The 21,118-nt window shown below is 40.1% G+C and overlaps 2 protein-coding genes across 2 annotated transcripts in view; both read left to right on the top strand.

The window, feature by feature from the left end:
• The window catches only part of LOC134468257 (uncharacterized), a 65,213-nt gene extending 56,167 nt beyond the window's left edge, over positions 1-9,046 (top strand). The window contains exons 8-9 of the mRNA XM_063222200.1: positions 5,121-5,171; positions 9,041-9,046. Of these exons, the coding sequence (XP_063078270.1) occupies positions 5,121-5,171; positions 9,041-9,046 (57 nt within the window). The remainder of the gene's footprint in view (positions 1-5,120; positions 5,172-9,040) is intronic.
• A 2,568-nt stretch (positions 9,047-11,614) lies between these two features.
• LOC134468256 (uncharacterized) lies at positions 11,615-20,772 on the top strand. The gene is made up of 14 exons (XM_063222198.1): positions 11,615-11,739; positions 11,850-12,046; positions 12,285-12,496; positions 12,959-13,009; positions 13,469-13,542; positions 15,280-15,506; positions 16,787-17,001; positions 17,303-17,338; positions 17,431-17,484; positions 19,003-19,053; positions 19,140-19,202; positions 19,960-20,019; positions 20,126-20,179; positions 20,636-20,772. The coding sequence occupies exons 2-14, from the start codon at positions 11,851-11,853 to the stop codon at positions 20,732-20,734; spliced, it is 1,392 nt and encodes a 463-aa protein (XP_063078268.1). The 5' UTR covers positions 11,615-11,739; position 11,850; the 3' UTR covers positions 20,735-20,772.
• The last annotated feature ends 346 nt before the right edge of the window (positions 20,773-21,118 follow it).

Genomic DNA, 21,118 nt, shown 5'->3' with positions numbered 1-21,118 from the left:
GCCTGAAAGGAACAGTCCACCTTTTTTTTTATTTTCACACATCTGCTGTATTTCCAAACATTATTCATGAATGTGAATATAATTTTTTTCTCAGTGTTTTCAGTACTTAGATTGGGAGTAGGGCTGGGCGGTATACCGTTAAAAAACCGTGATAACTGTTTCACCTACAAAAGGTTAACTTTTTGATGAGACCAGGGTTTTTTTTTGTTTTAATTCCAAAAAAGTGATTAAAATAGAAATGAAGAGGAATTAAAATTCAGGATTTTATCTCATTTTTAAATATAATTTCGGCCTTTTCTTCAGAAACATTGAGGTGCTGGAAAATTACAGCTTATGACTAAAAAATTGTGCAGAGAACCGTGATATAAATTTTCATCAAGAAAACGGTGACAGTTTTTCCAGAACGGCGTGTCTATGTTAAGCAGACTTTTAACATCAATTTTTAGGCCCATTAGTCCCACAGTTTATACCTGCTGGACCATGTTCCCACATTTCTAAGATTTTTTTCAAATTTAAGCCCTGTGTCCCATGGCGGGGAGAAAGGCATGTTCTCTTAGTGTACTCGGAAATGTGAGAACATGGAGTTGTGGAAAATAGGGCCTATATTTGTATACGTTCCTAAAAATGTGGGAACAAAGAGCAGCGAGAATAAGGTGTGGGACCAATGGGCTGTGGGAACAGAGCTTGACCCCCTTAGATTGATTGGTGTCCGAATTAGTATCATCGTTTAACATAATCTCTGGAAGTAAATGGGAGCATTGGCATCAAGCCAAGAGATCACAGGTCCGGATTAAATTATAGCTGTTTTTCACTCTGTTGAATTTTACATAATTATACAGAGACCTGTAATGTTTATGCCCATAGGCTGCCACTGTTCATTAACTGTCACCCAGGAATTATCTCACCTGTTCATCCAATAGCATACGGCATCTAGTCGACGTCACCAGGAAATAAACACTTTCACTTTCGATTTGACAAATGAGAAATGACACACGCTTCGTTGGAGTTCAAATCACATGGAAGAGAAGAGAAGTCAACAGAATTCTGTTTGCAATGTGGGTCATATTCACATCTTAAAACATTTAATGCGAATAGAAGGAGCTCTTATGAGCCGTATATTGTGATACATTGTTTACGCAAAGCGACAAATTGCTTGCAAAAAAACAATCGTGTGCTTGTCTCCACAGGATGACGAAAAAGAAGCTTAACGCATTTGTAATTGAACACGGCAGAACACTGAACTCAGGAAAGCAGTTTGTGGAACGTCTGTCCAAACGATTGAAGGCAGTTGAGACCGTAGATCGGAGCGATGTTGTGCTTGCAATCTGCCCCATCGTTTCTCGAGTGGGCACGGACATCGAAGCTGCTATGAAAGCTTTTGAAGGTATAGGCAGTAGCCTAATTTAATTCCTGGAAGTGTTTGTAGTGGTAGCCTATTGGTTGACTAACAGTCCATAATCTGAGCAAAATCAATTCTTTATTTCTAGATGAATGCCGTTCCACTACAAACCCCATCATTCTACTGGTGCTCCATCATACATTTGACCGAGACTTCGTGGTACCAGATTGCAGCAGATATGTAGGAGACCGTGTGTCATTGACAGTAAATGGCCTGTTCCATGAAGATCACGGACTCCTCAAGGACTGTGATGTGAACACAGAGGCGATAAGACTCACATTGGAGAAACTAAAGGAGTTCCAGAGATGCAACCAAGGGATTGGGCCAATGGGTTTACTGGTCAGTCATTTTCACCAGTGTTTTTAATCCTACCTGTAGTTGCGTTTATTTTGAAAAATATGATGATGATGATGATGATGATGATGATGATGATGATGATGATGATTGAATGAATGAATGATTCTTCTAAATCGATCAAATATACTATACATTTACTCATAAAGGCAGGTTTTAAATAATATAACATGTGTTTGTCATTGAAGAAAGGAAAGGAAAATCCCCTCAAGAACCTACAAAAACTTGGGAAAAAGTGAGTTTTGTTGAAATCTGAAGGACCCATCTTTAACCAGAATGAAAGGCTTATCCTTGCATATTATGTGTAAGGGCCATTGCCATAAACTTCAAGGTGCACTGTGTAATGTTTTTTTTAAGTTAATTTCCAGAATTAATGCTGCAAGTATTCATTATGACTGGGAAAATTGCCCTTTCTGTACATTTCATACATCTTCTCCATGGTCCGCCATCTTGAATTTCCAGAAATAGCCATTTTTTAGCAGCAAAACTGACAGTACTTTGGTTATTCTAGTACATTTTGGTTTATTATTTAGTACATATTCACAAAAAGATCAAATTTGGTAATAGGCAGCACAGTTTTAATAAGCAGCCTAGTTGCAGTACCCATTCTGGCCACATTCTACACTGTGCACCTTTAAAATATGTGTGTGATTGTCTCCTCAGGAGTCCGAAACCAAAGCTGAAAGCATTTGTAATTGAAAGTGGTAAAACACTTAAAGCTGGACAGGAGTTTGTGGCAGGCCTGTCATACCGTTTGGAAAGTGTTATGACGGAGGATGAGTGCAACATTGTCCTTGCAATTTGCCCCATCGTTTCACGGGTGGGCACGGACATTGAAGCTGCAAGGACAGTTTTTGAAGGTAGAACTACTGTAGAAGGCCACTGTTTCTCTGTAGTGTTTCAATTTAGAAGTTTGTGTTCTTGTTATTAGTTGATAGAAACGGTTAATAATCTGATTAACATCAGCAGTGATGGGCAACCTGGATTAAGAAGCTACAATCCAGTGCCACTGATTTCAAATTACCTGGTTTTTCCCCTTTCCTAATTAACACCAGATGACCTCACAAGTGACAGTCTGGAGGCTACGATTGGAGTTTACGATTACCCATGGCAGTTCATTGGGCATTACAAATGTGCAATTTGGCATATACGTAGCCTATAGCCAATTGTGTTAGTTGTATATTCAAACAAACTGCAGTAATTGTCTTTCTACCCCTCCCCACTCTCTGATTGGCCTCCAAGATCTGGTACCCTCGCTGAGGGATAGAATCCATGCTGCTGTCTTTTCATTGTGCAAAAGAGCATGGGATTTCCCAGGCTAGTTTTTACCTGTCCAAATGCCCTAATTTGACAGGTAAAACTACAGTATATCACGAAAGTGAATACACCCCTCACAGTTTTGCAGATTTTTGAGTATATCTTTTCATAGGAAAGCATTACAGAAATGTAACTTTGACGCAATGATTAGTGACCTTTTAACAACATATTTAACCGCTTAAATTTCTTGTTCACTCAGAAAAAAACAAAATACAGCCATTAATGTTTGAACATCCCAGATTAAAATCCGGTAGAGAAGGGGCTATGTTGGCTCGAATCGTCTCGAAATGAAACGAAATGAAAAGGGATGGCAAGGGAGGTCATCAGTGTGTGTTTCAACCTTTCTTTGCATTGAACTTTTAAATTTTGAGTCTGCATCTGGCTTAAATAGATTGGTGTGAGATTTGAATGCAATCCTATGGAGAATATCATGATCTGCTTCAGTAGTCACAGTGCATGTTGACATGCATGTTTCTTTTAGGTGTATTTCAGATTGCCAATGTTGACAGCATTCATGCATCCCCAAACCATGTCAGTCCCACTACCATGCTTGGCTTATGAGAGGATACACCTTTTTTGTAAAACTCACTTGTTTACCACCACACATGCTTGAAACCATCTAAAGCAAATTTGTTTATCTTGGTCTCTTCAGATCACACAACATGGTTCCAGTGATCCTTATACTTGGTCTGTTCATCTCTCTTGAGACCAAGATGAACAAATTTGCTTTAGATGGTGTCATGCATGTGTGGTGGTAAACAAGTGAGTTTTGCAAAAAAGGTGTATCCTCTCATAAGCCAAGCATGGTAGTGGGACTGACATGGTTTGGGGATGCATGAATGCTGTCAACATTGGCAATCTGAAATACACCTAAAAGAAACATACATGTCAACATGCACTGTGACTACTGAAGCAGATCATGATATTCTCCATAGGATTGCATTCAAATCTCACACCAATCGATTTAAGCCAGATGCAGACTCAAAATGTAAAAGTTCAATGCAAAGAAAGGTTGAAACGCACACTGATGACCTCCCTTGTCATCCCTTTTCATTTCGAGACGATTCGAGCCAACATAGCCCCTTCTCTACCGGATTTTAATCTGGGGTGTACTCACTTTTGTGAGTACATGTTCAAACATGAATGGCTGTATTTTGTTTTTTTCTGAGTGAACAAGAAATTTAAGTGGTTAAATATGTTGTTAAAAGGTCACTAATCATTGTGTCAAAGTGAAATTTCTGTAATGCTTTCCTATGAAACGATATACTCAAAAATCTGCAAAACTGTGAGGGGTGTATTCACTTTCGTGATATACTGTAGATAGGTCATCTGAAATGTGTGGCACTGGACTATAGCTTCTGAATCCAGGATGCCCATCACTGACAGTATTTGACATTACAGTAGATGAACAACATTCATTGTTTCTTGATTCTTTTGTAGATACGTGTAAATGTCCCACAACAAAGCACATCATTCTCGTGGTGCTCCATCATACATTTGACAAAAGTTACGTCATACCAGATTGCAGCAGATATGTAGGAGAGCATGTGTCATTCACAACAAATGGCCTGTTCTATGAAGATCAAGGACTCCTCAAGAACTGTGATGTGAACACAGAGGCAATTAAAAAGACATTGAAGAAACTGAAGGAGTTTCAGGTATGCATTAAGGCAGGATAGGTTGTCTGTCCTGCATTTTTTGTCAGTACACTTGCTGTGTAAGGGTATGTATGGTTACTGTACTCTTCATCATGGGAGACGTACCATTGCATTACAGTGGTTTTAGAGTTAGTTGTGTTTTTCTCCAAACAGAAAGAGAATATGAAGAAGGATGACCAGAAACAACATAAATCCCCAAAGACGGTAAATTATTCTCCTGTGCATGAAGTATTTCTTATCTATTTTGAGATCTATTCTAAGTACATTTACAGTAACAGTGTGTGGATGTGCATGTTGACTTTTTCAAGAGAGGACTCCAAGAGAGAAATACCTGTCCCATTAACACCTTAGCTTAGGTTATGTAGTTAAGTTTGTTATTTGTTTTCATACAGAAACTGAAAATGAAGAAGGATAAGAAAAAAGATGAGACACCCCCAAAGACGGTAAATTTTACTTCTGTGGGTTTATGGGACGACAATCTGAAAAGGATGCATATTTGTAGTAACCTGTCCTCCCTTACGTGTAGCTGTTTTCATCTGTTGTTCAATGTGGAGAGCAATACTATAATCTCTTGAGATAAACACTATATTTGAGCTTCTCACAGTCCTATCATTCTGTGATAATTTGTATTTGACATACCTTATATTGATATGAGAGGTTGACGTACAGTATGTTTCAAGAGACAAGACTTAACAGCAAATGAGCAACACAGCTGTCCTACGGGCTTGAAAATAGACCTTAGGCCTACACTATGAAACAGTTTTACTGTGCTGTCAGGGTGTCTTGATCATGTGTGATATAACTTCCTGATCAACGCATACTACGAACGTTTACATCTAGGTATGCGATCATGACGATTTACACCGCATCTCAAAACTCCTTTGAGCAGCTCATGTTCTTGATTACATTCCTGAGACGGAACTTTTCTGGTTTTTCCCCCCTTTTTTAAAGTATTTTTTGGGACCTTCTGGCCTTTATTAGGCTCGTTCGTGACGAAGTAGTGCTGCTTTTGCTAAGCAGCGAGCATGCGCACTTAACCAGTTTGATGCATTCTGGTTAGAACATTCAGCACTGCTTCGTCACGAACGAGCCTAATATTACAGGACAGTGGAGAACAGAGAGACTTGGGAGAGAGAGACGGGGAAGGGCCAGGAAATGACCCCGGTCGGACTCGAACCGGGGTCCACGTGGGCATGCAAGCCCTAGCGTGCGCCCACGGCGCCCCAGAGGTTGAACTTGTCACATACAGTAGCGCCAGCGTGGGGGCGAGCAAGGGCTCTTGAGTGTGTGTTCACCAGGGTGTCCGCGGGGTCTAAAAAAGTCTAAAAAAGTCTAAAATTACACATTATCCATTTTAGGCCTAAAAAAGTCTAAAATATAGGGATTTTTTGCACTTTAGTCTAAAATTGAGTTTGAGTAATTTAAGACCTACGTTTCAATGCAAAATATCGACAAAGGATTAATGTTTATTTGTTCTGTTTTGCTTTCATTTTACGTCCTTTTACACGCCGCTTTTTTCTGGTATTGTGGCAGTTATGGTCTGTGTAGTTCTACATGACATGTTGCTGTTTGCAACGTACAATAATAAAACTACAGATGTGATACGGAAATGTACTGTAGCTCCTCCTCCCCTTCCACCGCGCAGTCTGACCAAAGATTCTCTATTTTGACTACTAGCCCACGTTAGACATTGTTTATATCTAGACGTTGTAAAAACGATATTGACGCTGCGGTGGCCATACATTAGATAACTAGGCTACTTGACTGTCTTAAACACCTGGAAGAAGTTAACTAAGGAGGGAAGTCAGTCACCACCTCATTGAAAAAGAACGGATTTCTATTTGGAAGGAAAGGTGTCGATTTAAAACAGAAGACAAATGTGACCGTGCAAGCCAAGGGAATATGTCAGCACCCGTGTGAATCGTTGCAGGTAAGAAGTGATTTTTAGTCCTTGCGGTGGTGATGGAATAGTCAGGTGTTGGCCGTGGCTTAGCAGTCTAGCGTAGTTGTTAGCCTCAAAGTTGGCGAAGCTTGATTGTGTCTGTGCGAGCAAAAGAGAGTAGCGACGGTGTGTGTGTGACTAATCTGAAATTATGAGCGAGTTAACAGTCGAATTCCCATGGAAGTGCCTTTGTTGTAGGCCTATTCTGTTTGATGCCTTGGTATTTTGTACTGGTTATGTGGTAGCAATTTGCAAACTGGTGGACATTTGAGCTGTTACGGTCATGTCCACGCACAAACTTTTCGTTTGTGCTGTCAAATGCACTTCTCATTAGCTCTAGGTCCGTCAATGTTTGAAAGACCTCAGGAGTCAAAGCACATGAAACATATTATGCAATGGATAAGATATATGCTTTGTCGATGGATAATTTAGTTGTTATAACACCGTTTTGCGTTTTCTTTGTCTGCTGCTTCTGAATTGATCACCATTTAGCTTCACGTTATGCTGCTTGAAAATAAATATAGATCAAACGAGCGCTAGATTTTGAATACCATAGCCAGCTGCGCTCTCGCGCCGTGGCAGAATCTTTCTCGCGTCGCGCTCTCTTGAGCTGTCATTCAGGTTACACTCTCGCTTGCGTGAGACCTCTGGTACATCCCCCCTAAAACGAATAAGGCATGAATCTTTGGATTGAGTGGCAAGGGCTGAGTTGGTCAAAATGTCGAACTATTTTGTTATTAGTATTAACTGCCATAAGACATTCTTTTGGACACCTCCAATAGATGAAACAAATAAACGTCATTTTATGGCAGCATTTTATGGCAGTACAGTAGTGGTGTTAGCTCATGTTCTGTTCTTCTATCTTGGTTAGGTCCTGATATAGGCTTGCACATATGGCATTCTTTTTCACATTTAAAAACCTCAGTCAGTGCAATGTAAAGAGAGGCTGTTCACAATTGCTGGCTTTGATCACTTGAAATTGTGAAAGCGAAAGCGAAAGCGAACATTGCACCTTCTCACTGGTCATTTTTGATCAGATCTCTTTTATGCTTATAATATGCACTATTGCGTTCATTCAGGTGCACAGGTGTGTGTGTGTGTGTGTGTGTGTGTGTGTGGTGTGTGCAGGGCCACTGACAGCTTTTACTGGGCCCGGGACTAAATCATCTGAAATGGTCCCCCTCTCAATAAATACAATATAAGTGGGTCCCAATTTTGGGGCCCCTCTCTCTCAGGGCCCGGGTCATCTGTCCCCTTTGTCCCCCCCTGTCGGTCTGTGTGTGTGTGTGTGTGCGCGCGTGTGTCAATTGACCACAATCTGGCTTTATTTCATTTTTTAATACTCCGCGAAGGTCTAAAATTTTGCCCATGATGGTCTAAAAAAGGTCTAAAAAAGTCTAAAATTTCACTTGTTAAAACCTGCAGACACCCTGGTGTTCTCTTGTAGGCCTCTGATTTATCATGGAATCATTAGGCATGAGGGGACAATTGACTGTATGCACTCTAATTGGTAATTGGTTACTAATGATAATGCAAAATACTGCCGTGGCTCAAACAATAGGGCACTGTGCTGCTACGCCGGTGACCCGGGTTCGATTTTGGTCTGGGTCCTTTCCTGAATCTCTCCCACTCGCTTCCTGTCACCATCTCATCTGTCCTGTCACAAATAAAGGCAAAAAGTCATTGTTTTTCGAAACACAAAATGTAATATAGTTTAATATACTACACAACATTACAGGTCACATTTTTTATACTTCGTTTGATATTCCTTAAAGGGACACTGTGTGAGATTTTCAGTTGTTTATTTCCAGAATTCATGCTACCCAATCACTAATGTTAGCTTTTTCATGAATACTTATCACCACCATCAAATTCTAAGTATTCATTATGACTGAAAAAAATGCACTTTTCTTACATGAAAAGGGGGATCTTCTCTAAACTTTCATGAAAAGATCAAATTTGGCAATAGGCAGCCCAGTTTCATTGAGCAGCATAATTGCAGTACCCTTTTTGACCATTTCCTGCACAGTGTACCTTTAAGGGTGGATCAGAGCAGCTTTGCATGGTCTTGCAGCTATTTTTCTGCATAAGCATAGGCTGTTGTTTTTTTTTAAAATATATTTTTTAGGGGCTTTTATGCCTTTATTTGACAGGACAGTCGAAGATGGTGACAGGAAGCGAATGGGACATTGAGACGGGGGAGGATCGGGAAATGACCCCAGCCGGACTCGAACCGGGGTCCCCGGGGTTGGGCATACAAGCCCAAATGTGGGGGGCTTAGCGCGCTGCGCCACAGCGCCCCCAGCATAGGCTGTTGTATTACATTTATTTAGCAGATAATTTGTTTTTGCTGTTTTGTTTTTTTCACAGGCTTGACATTAATTCCCTAGAGGACAACCTATCCCAACTGACATCATAGGAGCACCAAAGCAACTGAGAGCAAAGATATGCTGTGAAATCATAACTATTTTGTGGTTAGAACACCTGGGGCCTATACTACAGAGCTGGTTCAGGATAAGTTAAGGTTAAGTTAAGAGGTAAATCATCTAATAGAAGGATCTTATAACTCTATTAGTAACTTATCCTGAACCAGCTCTGTAGTATAGGCCTCTGATGACATACCTCGACATCAATGGGTTTTGCATTGTGATTGCATGGGCTTCTACCCAGTGCATGGTAATTTTAAGGAGAAAAAGAAGAAACAGAAATCGTGTTTTCTTTGGGGACAAACTCCATTCGGAATGTATAATAGATGCCATGTCTTACGCACACGTGTATATATACGCACATGTCAGCGAATATCCTCTGTTACTCAAATTGATCCCAGTCAAATCTTTGTAGCCTACTAAAAGTACTGTACCTATTTTGTTTTCATATTAAATAGCATAAACAGCAATATACTGTATGAGACTGTTACTTTGAGTAAATTGTGTGATTTGTGTAAATCCAGACAACAAATAATCTTTGCTCAGATGACAGTTTACGAATAGGGAAGTCCTACACATTGGACTGGATTTCTATTACTGCTCTAGGCCTATTTAAGCTCAAATATATCTCAGGCTAAATGCTATGCAAAGTCACATGCCCCAACCAGAGAGGCTGTATGTATAAGACATTAAACTCTTAGAATCCCTACCCTGTGTGCATGTTGTATATTTCAGCATTGTCTCTGTACTATTTATTCCTGTTTATATTGTATGTTTTATATCCCATGTTACATGTGTTCTATGTTTGTAGCTTACGTATGTTAAAGGCCACCCATCATCTCCCTTGAACTGAAAAAAAAACAGTTTTCTCATGGCTACCAGTAAAGTAACCTGAACCTGAACCTAAAGCCTTATGTCCCTTCCAGAATACTGTACGTTCCTCCAACACAAATTGTATAGCCTTCTGTTCTGCTCACATAGGTTGATCCTTGTCCAAATAGTTTTCTGTCCTTGTGGAAATGTTGTGGTGTGGTGGAACAAGCTACCAGATAGTGGCTACAGGGCCACCTCTATTCAGTACAGTACATTACATTTAGCTGACACTTTTATCTTACGTGACTTAGTTATTTTACAGGGTGTTGGTTACAGTCCCTGGAGCAATGTGCGGTTAGGTGCCTTGCTCACACATCGAATGTTAAATTGTATGTAAAGTGTCCTCATTTGCAACTTGGATAACAGCAAAGTGTCTTTTTCAAAGTTCTATTGATGCATCCTAGACTGAAATAAAAGGGTAAATGCCCTGCTGTGTACACTTGTCTATTCCTTCGAGCACTCAATGCACTTTACAATGTATGCCTCACTCATCCTCCCATACAGCCATGGAAGAGGTTGCAATGCCACGCCACAGGGTAGGCCTACCATCCTGCTACCAGGCAGCCGGAGTAGAGGGGAGAGAACTAAACCATTGACACCCATTAATCTTTGTTATAAATGTTCATGAGCAGCAGCACGATGAAATGAAGGCAATGTATGGCTATTCAGTATGTGACTATATGCCGATGTATAAAAAGGGGGTCTCCTTCTTTTCCTGCCCTATTCTATGAGCTCATCTGAGCATGGCACCGTCCGTCACATCGCTCTGCCTCTATTAGCTTATCTGTCGCCGTACTGGATATGGACAGAGTAGATATGAAGAGTTCAGATGCAAAACTTTCTTAAGTGCATTGTTGATGAGTTAACAAAAACAGACTGTATTTCTATACATTTAATAAAATAAACAGACCTTCTAATATTGTTTGGGCTTGACTTGCATTAGCCTACTGGATAATAACATTGGCTTTTTTGTGATAAATGTATTATTCATTATGGCTGGAGTTTGGACCTCTACTGTCACCATGAAGAATTCGCCACACTTCATCCTTTTATCCAATAGGCTAATGTTTTTTATATCTTTCTTTATTTATTTTATTGTAATACTAGTAATGGTGGGGTGGCGTCCGCGCCAATGTCTTATCCTGTGCGTATCGCTCGGTGCGTAATTCCAAGAGCAGTATGATAAAAGGAAGAAAGGAGTCGCACACTGGAGCTGGATGCAAAATCAAAAATTGTATTAAACAAAGTATATAAAACCGACAGACAGGGGACAAACGTTTCGGGTCTAGCCCTTCATCAGTGTTCCCAGTACTGTGTTCCCAGTGTAGGCCTACCATACTGGGAACACTGATGAAGGGCTAGACCCGAAACGTTTGTCCCCTGTCTGTCGGTTTTATATACTTTTTTCGGCTTTGTTTAATACAATTTTTGATTTTGCATCCAGCTCCAGTGTGCGACTCCTTTCTTCCTTTTATTTTATTGTAACAACACATCAAAGACAAACACTGGAAAGGCGGGGTATAGTGCAAAAAAAACCCTCAAACAATTAACCAAAAGAGGGGAAAAAAATATCCAATGTTGCAACTCTACGTCTTTGACTTGGCGTCATGACGTCATCAACAAATAAACCAGTTTCACTTTCGATTTCGCGAATGGGGTTGATTTCACTTCGTAAACAAATTGGATGCGCCTCACAGGGATTGCACATGAAAAGGATTCCGTTTGGAGAAAGGGTCAGGTTTTTCAGATCTGAACTCCTCAAATAAGAAGGTATTCATTGGATGAATTCATAGATTTCGGATAGGTTTAGCAGTGCATATATTGAGACATTTTTATGTAACACTACGTTGCCTAAACATTCGTGTCATTGTTTTCTTCAGGATGGGGAAAAAGAAGCTGAAAGCATTTGTAATCGAAAGTGGCAAAACACTTAACTCGGGACTGCAATTTGTGGAACGTCTGTCTGACTGTGCAAAAGTAGTTCAGAAAGTGAATGAATGCGATGTCGTGCTTGCAATCTGCCCCATCGTTTCTCGAGTGGGCACGGACATCGAAGCTGCCATGACCGTCTTTGAAGGTAATCCGCAATTGAAAGAAAGTGACAGTGAAAGCCTATTGGGAAACTCAAACTCCCATTGTCATTGTGACACAGCAATTCACAGCACACAAGTGAACACGGCAATGCCTTCCATTTATGCCTCACCCGTGCAATTGTTGTTTTTCCCTGGCAGAGCGTTTCAATTTAGGGGTTGATTCCCATTTCTTGTTTTGGTTAGAAAAAAAAATATCTCAGATGTTTCTTTTTTATTTTGTAGATAAATGTGCTGCCACTACAAAGCCCATCTTCCTGGTGGTGCTGCATCATACATTTGACAAAGATTATGTGGCACCAGATTGCAGCAGATATGTAGGAGACCGCGTGGCGTTGATTGTAAGTGTCCTGTTCCATGAAGATCACGGACTCCTCAACTGTGATGTGAACACACAGGCAATAAATCAGACACTGGACAAACTGATGAAGTTACAGGTATGCTATGCAGCATGTATAGTGTAACAAGACATTTGAACTACCATATATGATGAGAGAGTGTGTGTGTGAAATGTAACTGAGTTGGAATTGCATGTACTCATAATTTTAGTCCAATTTTTAGAATAAATGTTGAGTTCGGCCGCGACTTTGTTCCAGATTTTGGCCCTCAGTCAATTTTAGTTTGACACCTCTGTTCTAGTGTGTTAGGTCAGTTTTGTAATGTAATTCAATATTTTTTCATGACGTTTTTTAGTTCATCTCAATTTAAGGGCCCAATTTTGGGGGCTAAGTGGTTGGTGCCCCAAGCACTAGTTGGTGCCCTAAGCACTCTGCGTATTCTGCTAAATGTCTAGCAGTGGCCCTGACTGTGCTACTTGGCACACTGTTCTTCTAGTGTGTTAGGGTCAGTGTTGAGCTATTTAGGCCTGTCAGTCACCCAATGTCATGTGATTTGTACAGAGCGCCAAAAAGAAGGACAAGAATGAAGCCGATGACAGTGAAGATGAACAGGTGAATTTTAAACTTTTTTTTATTATTTGGTGCGACAGCTGCAAGCAAGGTTATTTGTTGTGTGGATTTAGGTGCTGGTTACATGTATGTGGATGTTTTTAAATGCGGGTGTATTTTTAATCATTTACATTAACACAACATGTGGATAAAAATAGAAACTCCATTGTGACAGGTGTGCTTTAGCCCCCTAATGTTTGAAATGCGTATTGTGAAACTTTGTTCATGTGTAAACAAAACGTTTTCAACAATAAACAGCTTCTGAAAAAAATCTTTAAAACTACAAGTTACTGAAAGAATGTACAGGTTTAAAAATAAGTAACAGGTTGGTACTGTAGCAGTGCATTGCATTTCATAGCTATCATGGCAATGCGGTCTGTACTTGAAATATTTATTTACATAATTAAAATGTATTGAATATGTCAATATAATTTAATAATTCCTTGATTGATTCTCCCACAGAAGAATGATGGGGCAGGACTGACACCACATCAATCACGGCCAGACTCTCAGGGCACACAGACTCGGGAATCAAGGTTAGAAGTCAATCAGATCGTTTCATTCAAAAACATGAACCAAGGCAGTTGAGATGAAACAGAATCTTGAAGTCAACACAAGGTCATGACATGGGCACATAGGCAGTCCAACTGAAAAGATCCAATCTTGTAAGAGAATGTCGTCCAACAGAAAAATCTGTCCAACTGTCAAAGTCCAACATAAACCTGGGACGTAGCAGGCACTTTAGGACTCAAGGAGCAGTCTGAGCTGGAGTAAAGTGGGTATTTCTTAAAGTGATGTGTCCTAGCTTTGCTAGGATGAGTAATGCCCATTTTTCACGGATTTCACCAAAGAGTCTCCAATTATTACAAAGTAATTACACTTACACAGGGTGCGATTTGTTGAAGAACCAGAAGGGGGGATATGTTTCAGATTTTAAGCATTATCAATGGAGTTACATATACAGCCACTATTAAAATCATGTAAAAAAAAGTGGCAATATCAAAATCAGGAGGGGGGACAATTCCCCCCATCCCTCCCTACAAATCGCACCCTGCACTTACACTAGCTATTGAATACTCTGTTGAAATCCGTGAAAAAATGGCGTTACTCATCCTGGGAAGGCTAGGACACTTTACTTTGAGAAATACTGAGTGTCTCCGTTGAAGAGGTCAGATGAAGAGTTGAAGAGTGCAGGGTATTGGTATTGGTATTTTATTAGGATCCCCATTAGCTGATGTAACCCATCAGCTAATCTTCCAGGGGTCCACACAAAACATATAACAGACAAGACATAAACATACAGTACTACAGATATGAATAAACACAGGGAAAGACACAAATATACAATACACCAGATATGAGTAAAAACTGGAAAAGAAGTGAATTCTTTCCCAGCGTTCCCACATTAGACCATACAGGGACTCAACATGTAAACAGTAGACACAAATAAATCAAAAGAATATAAATAATAATAATAGTAAAAATGATTAAGATAAGGAAAAGAACAATAAAGTAATAACTAGACTAATCCGGCCTCCACACAAAATGCACAGTAAGCTGTGTCTCAGAAGTACTTAGGGTGACAAGGGTTTATATGGGCCATAGGGGAATTGTCTACAGGTGCTGGTGAGTACAGTAGCAAACGATTGGGGAATGAGATAGGATGATTGGGGAATCAGTAGACAGGGGAATTTCATTGGGATATTTTAGGAACAGAGTGACGGGGGCGTGACTGGCTGAGAACCTGGTGGGAGCGTGACACAGACATGCCCATAACCTGTATCTCCATACGTTTTCAAAGGAGAATTTCTGCCAGTTTCAACATGCAGTTATATTGCTCATGCCACCCCTTATTGGTCAGTACCAGACAACGCAACATTTTTTTGTCAGCCCTTTCAGAAATCCTGGGCATTCTAATGTATGGGTATGTTTGCATTTGTTTTTAGAAGCATATTCACATTCTCCAAATATCATCTCAAATTATTGCTGTGTTGTAAGGTATCTGCTGATGTTGCACAACTTTTGGGATGGTATTTGGAGTATGTTGAAATGTTTTTTTTAATGTAAACGAATCCATGCCCCCATTAGAATAGCCAGTATATCGGAAAAGACTGGCGGGGAAAAGGCCGGGCTCATGGGATACTGACAAGTCAAGGGTAGCTCAAGCAATAATACTGCATGTTGAAATTGACAGAAATTCTCCTTCAAGTTGCTACAGTAGGTTCAAAACCCAGATATGCCTGCCTCAAGCCTTAATATCACTGTCATTCCAGGCCGTCAGAGAAGGAGAAGAAGAAGAATAAGAAGAAAAAACAGAAGCTGAAAGCATTTGTAATTGAAAGTGGGAAAACGCTAAACGCAGGACAGCAGTTTGTGGAAGGTCTGTCCGAACATGTGGAGGAAGTTAAGACAGTGGATGAAAGCAATGTCGTGCTTGCAATCTGCCCCATTGTGTCTCGAGTAGGCACAGATGTCGCAGCTGCAATGAAAGTTTTTGAAGGTAACACTGGTGGAAGTTATGACTAGAAGTTATCAATTGTTACTTGGCATATTGTCAATCATTCTTAGCAATTTAAGTATCCCTTTATGCCTTTTTGTGTACAGACAGAAAACCTATAATGTATCCATATGTAAACTACAAACCTAGACATGCAGTGGTACAGTCACAATTGACAGTTGTAATGTGGTTATCAACTCCAAAATGTTTTGGAAAAACTTTTAAATTTAGCCTGACCTCTGTAAACCTCCATTAACATTCACATTTCCTTCATTTTACGTCTGATGGTGGATACACACCAGGAGAGCGTTGCAATATGCGACCTTGCCTCCTCCACTTGCCTCCTCCACTTGCTTCTCTCCTCATATTAGGAAGTAATATGTCATGATGACATCACTGACAACAGCATTATATTTCAATATCTTGCAAAAGCTCAATTGTAGAGTTTTTTTCTCATTTGCAATTGGGATGGTGAATGAAAAACAGTCCCTCAAAAGTTGTTGTGGCTAGGCTGACAGCTGGGAAACTTTATCGTTTTCTCCACGGAAGAGGGGCCAGGAGGCGGTACGAGGAGACAAGCACAAGTGGAGGAGGCAAGGTCGCATATTGCAACGCACCAAGATATTTGCATTTGCTTAACGTGTGCGGGAGCATTGCGAGTCAGGGAGGTTCGTGGGCTGCCTTTCACACTGCACAGTCAGTGTCCATGTTCTATCCGCGGGAAGCAGACGTTCATTTTCAATGGAACCTGCTCATTGAACGCGGACATCCGTGCAGGAAAATAGACTTGAGTTTCTATTGTCAAGGAGCATCGCAGACATGTCCAGTCTGGCGCTCGCGGTGTTGGACATGCACATCGCTTACACCGCGCTCCTGTGTGCAAGGCATGATCTGTTTTCATGTATTCTAACCGTTTCTGACTGATACCGTACACCTTATGTGGACGTGTCACGCTTGTGGTGTGTAAGCACCGTGAGGCAGCTCTTTTGGATGGAAATTGTTTTTAGCAACGTTTGCGATGTTGCAAAATCAGGCACATATTTCAGACTTCAACAGTTTACCCGCACACTGTAATTGTTTCTCAGTTAAACCATTCCAGACCCTATGTATGACAGTAAATCTTACTAAACATTAATCCTGAAAAGCAAAAGCATCATTTTTTGTGTCAAGCAGTCGCCCTCTTTTTTATTTTATTTATTTTTTCTTAGTCTGATTGATTAAAAAAAACGTAAATGTTTCACTTAGATAACATGAACAATATTCCTTGATGTTATTTTTTGTAGATAAATGTTCCACTACAAAGCACTTCATCCTGCTGGTGCTCCACCATACATTTGACAGAGATTATGTGATGCCAGATTGCAGCAGATATGTAGGAGGAGACCGCGTGGCATTGATAGTAAATGGCCTGTTCCATGAAGATGAAGGACTCCTCAAGAACTGTGATGCGAACACACAGGCCATAAATCAGACATTGGAGAAACTGAAGGAGATTCAGGTATGTACAGTATGTAAGACAGGATTTCTTGTTCCCTCTTTGTTGGAGGTTTGTTGGAGGTTTTCCTTATTGTATGTGGATGTCCAGTATGTTGAAGTGTATTTTGAGGGAGGACTCCATGACATAAATGCCATTACAGGTATAGTTAAGTTTCTGTTTTTTACAGGACCTGAAAATGTCAAAGGAAGACACTAGACAAGAGGAGCATTTTCTTTTGTAGAAATGCAAAGAATACAAAGATTTTGTTGCAAAATCCCCAAAAAACACTAATGAATTACCTCATTCATTTATTTCAATGCAGAAGGAAGACCATAGACAAGATGGGCCCCCCAAAAAGGTAAACAATTAATCCTGTGATTAAAACATTTAAAGAATGGTTATGGGATGATAAAATGATGCATTGTCAAGTATTTGTAATCTTCTTTGCAGATTTTAAAAAAAGAACATACTTCATCACCTGATGGGAACACAGCGGATACTGAGGTAAAAATGTTTTTAATAAAAATAATAATGGAAATATATCATGGCTTTTTTTATTTTCCCAAAATAAAAGGTATCGCTGTTTGCTAGTTGTCTGCTGGTGTTGCATAACCTTTTGGATGTTATTGGGAATGTTTTTTTTTTAAGTAAGGGTTAACGTTCGGCGAGAAGGTCGCTACCGTGGAATAGCAGCACGACAGAGAGAATCTTTAGACCCCGACGCGGAGCGGTTCTCTCTGAAGTGCTGCTATTCCACAAAGCGACCGACTCGCCGAACGTTAACCCGCTTATTATATGGATATACTTAAATGATTCACACATGGCGGGGACATTTCTTTAGGCCTATTTAATGTTACGTTTATTATAGTTTTTCATGTCAAAAGATTGTTGCTGCGCAAAACAAAACAGTGCCGTTGTGGAACACCGCTAGGCAACAGCTAGGTAGCCAGGACAACAGGTGTTGTCTATCACAGCAGCTGATTAGAGTCTTGTTGAAAAGTCGCTTTAGCAGTGAAAAGTCTTGTTGCCATTGACAGCGGTCTGTTATAGACCAACCCGTCCGTTATCGAAAAATAACAGACGTGCGAACGTTGGGGAGCCCCATTGAAATGAATAGAGCATTCGACCGATGACGTCACACCATATAATAATGTAAACTAACGTCTGCCCCCATTACTGTACGAAACGAAAATCTCTGGTACTGACAAGTCCAGGGTAGTGTGAGCATTACAACTGCATGTCGAAATTGGCAGAAGTTATCCTTTAACCGTTACAGAAGAAACTGTAAGATTTTGCGTTGTCAATGTAATTTCTAACCTTTTCAGCGTACCTACTCAAGGTGATACGGTAAGTGTTTTTAATTAGTTGTGGCTGCCTTAACAAAAACAGGGGGAAACCCTGACATGTATTAGATTATATTATATTAGATAAAACTTTATTGTCTGTTACACATGAGACAGAAAATTGTCTTTGTCGTGGCTTCAGTGATTCTCACAGACATTGGAAAAGACTTGACAAAACAGGACAAAAACAAGACAAGACAATACATGCATGCTGACACTGGACAGCTCATCTCTTAATCAGTATGGCCACAGCTGAGGAGATGAAGGATTTCTTGAATCTGTTCTTGTGTGCCAGTGGAATACTGAACCGTCGACCCGATGGCAGCAGTTGGAAGGGGCGATGGAGGGGATGAGAGGGGTCCTCTATGATCTGGTCAGCTTTCCTGATCACTGAACTACTGTACAGCTCAGATACTGTAGGGAGGCTTGAGGTGAGCCAGTAATTTAGTTAGGCCAGTTAGGCTACATCTGCATGTAGACAGTATTTGTATTAATACAAAACAACACTCCCTCAGGATTTCCTTGGTTGAAGGTCATCAAAAGTTAACACATCGAGCAATAACACAATTTTGACGATTATTTTCTTTAGTAGAAATGCAAGGACTACAAAGACGTTGCAAATTTCCCCCAAAGCACAAATCAATTACCTTATTCAATTTGTCTTTTTTTTTCAATGCAGAAACCGAAAATGCTGAAGGATGACAGTAGACAAGATGAGCTCCCCGAAAAGGTGGATATTAAATCCTGTGATTTAAAAATTAAACATACGGCACAATATTCTGAAAATGATACATTATCAAGTCATCTTTTCTGCAGATCGAAGAAGGTTGGAAAAAGGAACGCACTTCATCAGCTGAATGGAACAGACCAGATTTTCAGGTGAGAATGTTATCTCTGCTTGATAATTAATAGGCCACTGTGGTTCTGGTACTATTTTGAACATGTACATGTTGATGATGCAACATCTGGCTGAGCTTCTAACCCATTTTGGCCTAAGCCCTTTTTGGGAAAGGGTGCCCTCTGCCTATTGAATCCTAAATATCTCAGCCTCCGAAGCACATTCAAACATGACATACCGGTAAGTTGCATTTAAAAGCTAGGACCCTCATTTGGCATTAGAATGTGTTCATTGAGCTCTAACATACCCACATGTTTGATAAAAACCCTCAAATCTCAAGAGCCTGAATGCAGCATACATGTGTCTCCAGGCTTAAATGGGTTAATACATGCAAGTTAATGAGTGCCCAATTCTGCACCCCCACCCCTCTCTCTCTCTCCGGGCCCAGGGCAGCATAATCATTTGTCAGCCAGCCTCCCACCTCCACAGTGTGCTTGGATGTAGATGTGTTAACTTACATGTATTACAATATGTAGCCGGTATTTGTATTGATGGAAATAACCAAACAATAAACAAAGTAGTAGTTATGTCATTAAATATAATACAAAGACGTTATCCCAAAATAAATACAATATGAGTAGTCTACCAATCTAGCCCATATTATCAATGATTACACATGATCAGGTATATGCAGGTACCAAAGAATTATTGTTAATATAATTATGAAGGATTTTAAGTCTGATGCAACACTGTGCTCTGTATTTGAAGTTTAATTACAACAATCTGTTTTAACTTTAGACACAGGAACTAAATAAGAGCAGCGACGAGCATAGCCAAAATGAGCCCCGAACATCTAAGGTAAGTTTTACTAGAGTGTTTACATTCACAATACTTAAGTATTACGATAAAATTCCACATGAACACATACACATCATAAGAATCTTCTTCTCCTCCGAATGTGAAGGACCAACATGTGGAGGAACGCAGACCATTAATGAACAACAAAGTGAGTCCTCAGGTAAGAAAAGTGCATTTGATGTTAACCTACAATAGCTTACTGTTAATTGTTATTATCTGCTGGGTAACACTTTAGAATAACTACCTATATACAGCTTTATAAACTTTATAAACAATGAACTAATTATCAACAAAATGTTTACAAATGTTTATTAAGGGGCAAGAAATACTATGTTAACACAGCAGTCACAGTTGCATCTGTCCTGGAAGTTTCTCCAAAGACCAGAAGGCATGAAACCACATAAAACTCACACAGTACAAGTTGATCCTCACTCCACTCTGTGCGGTCATAGTTTGGTTCTTACTCTTACTCATTTACAAACATTTGTAAATGCTCCGTTAAATGTTAATAATTATTAAATGTTATTAAGTGTTTATAAATCTTGTTTGGGTAGTGCATCCTGTGTGCATCCTATTAAGCGCACAAGCAAACATCTACATGCAACTCCATGTCTAGGTGGTTGCACCAGAGCAAAGAAGGACATCGGCGAGTCAGGTGCGAACAAGCCGCCATCAACAGGTGAAATATTTATTTCATCATGTTTGTTTCTTGTGAAGAGTATTTCATTTTTTAGATGCGTCCTAGCATCTCTATAAGAGGGTATGTCCATCCGTCGGTCTGTCTGTCTGTCTGTCTGTCTGTCTGTCTGTCTGTCTGTCTGTCCGTCTGAAACGTATTCCTTAAATTGTCATTCACTCCTGTGTCCACAAGGCGGCAGAGTGCATGATAGACAGACGCATCTTTGTCTGTCCGCCGGACTTGTTATCATGTTTATTGTTTTGAATTTTTTGGTTTGGGTGGTGGTCATATTAAGATCAGAGGGTTGCATGTTGCAATCCCACCGCTACTTCTCCCTACACCTCCATCCATCGGTACACCATCCTCCTCCATCCTTACACCATCCAGCCTAACCACTGTAGCCAATACCCCTTAAACAAC

This window comes from Engraulis encrasicolus, chromosome 18, assembly GCF_034702125.1.
Source record: "Engraulis encrasicolus isolate BLACKSEA-1 chromosome 18, IST_EnEncr_1.0, whole genome shotgun sequence".
In the NCBI taxonomy this organism is placed as follows: domain Eukaryota; kingdom Metazoa; phylum Chordata; class Actinopteri; order Clupeiformes; family Engraulidae; genus Engraulis; species Engraulis encrasicolus.
The sequence above is the reverse complement of the archived record's forward strand: the minus strand, read 5'-3'. Positions and strand labels throughout refer to the sequence as shown.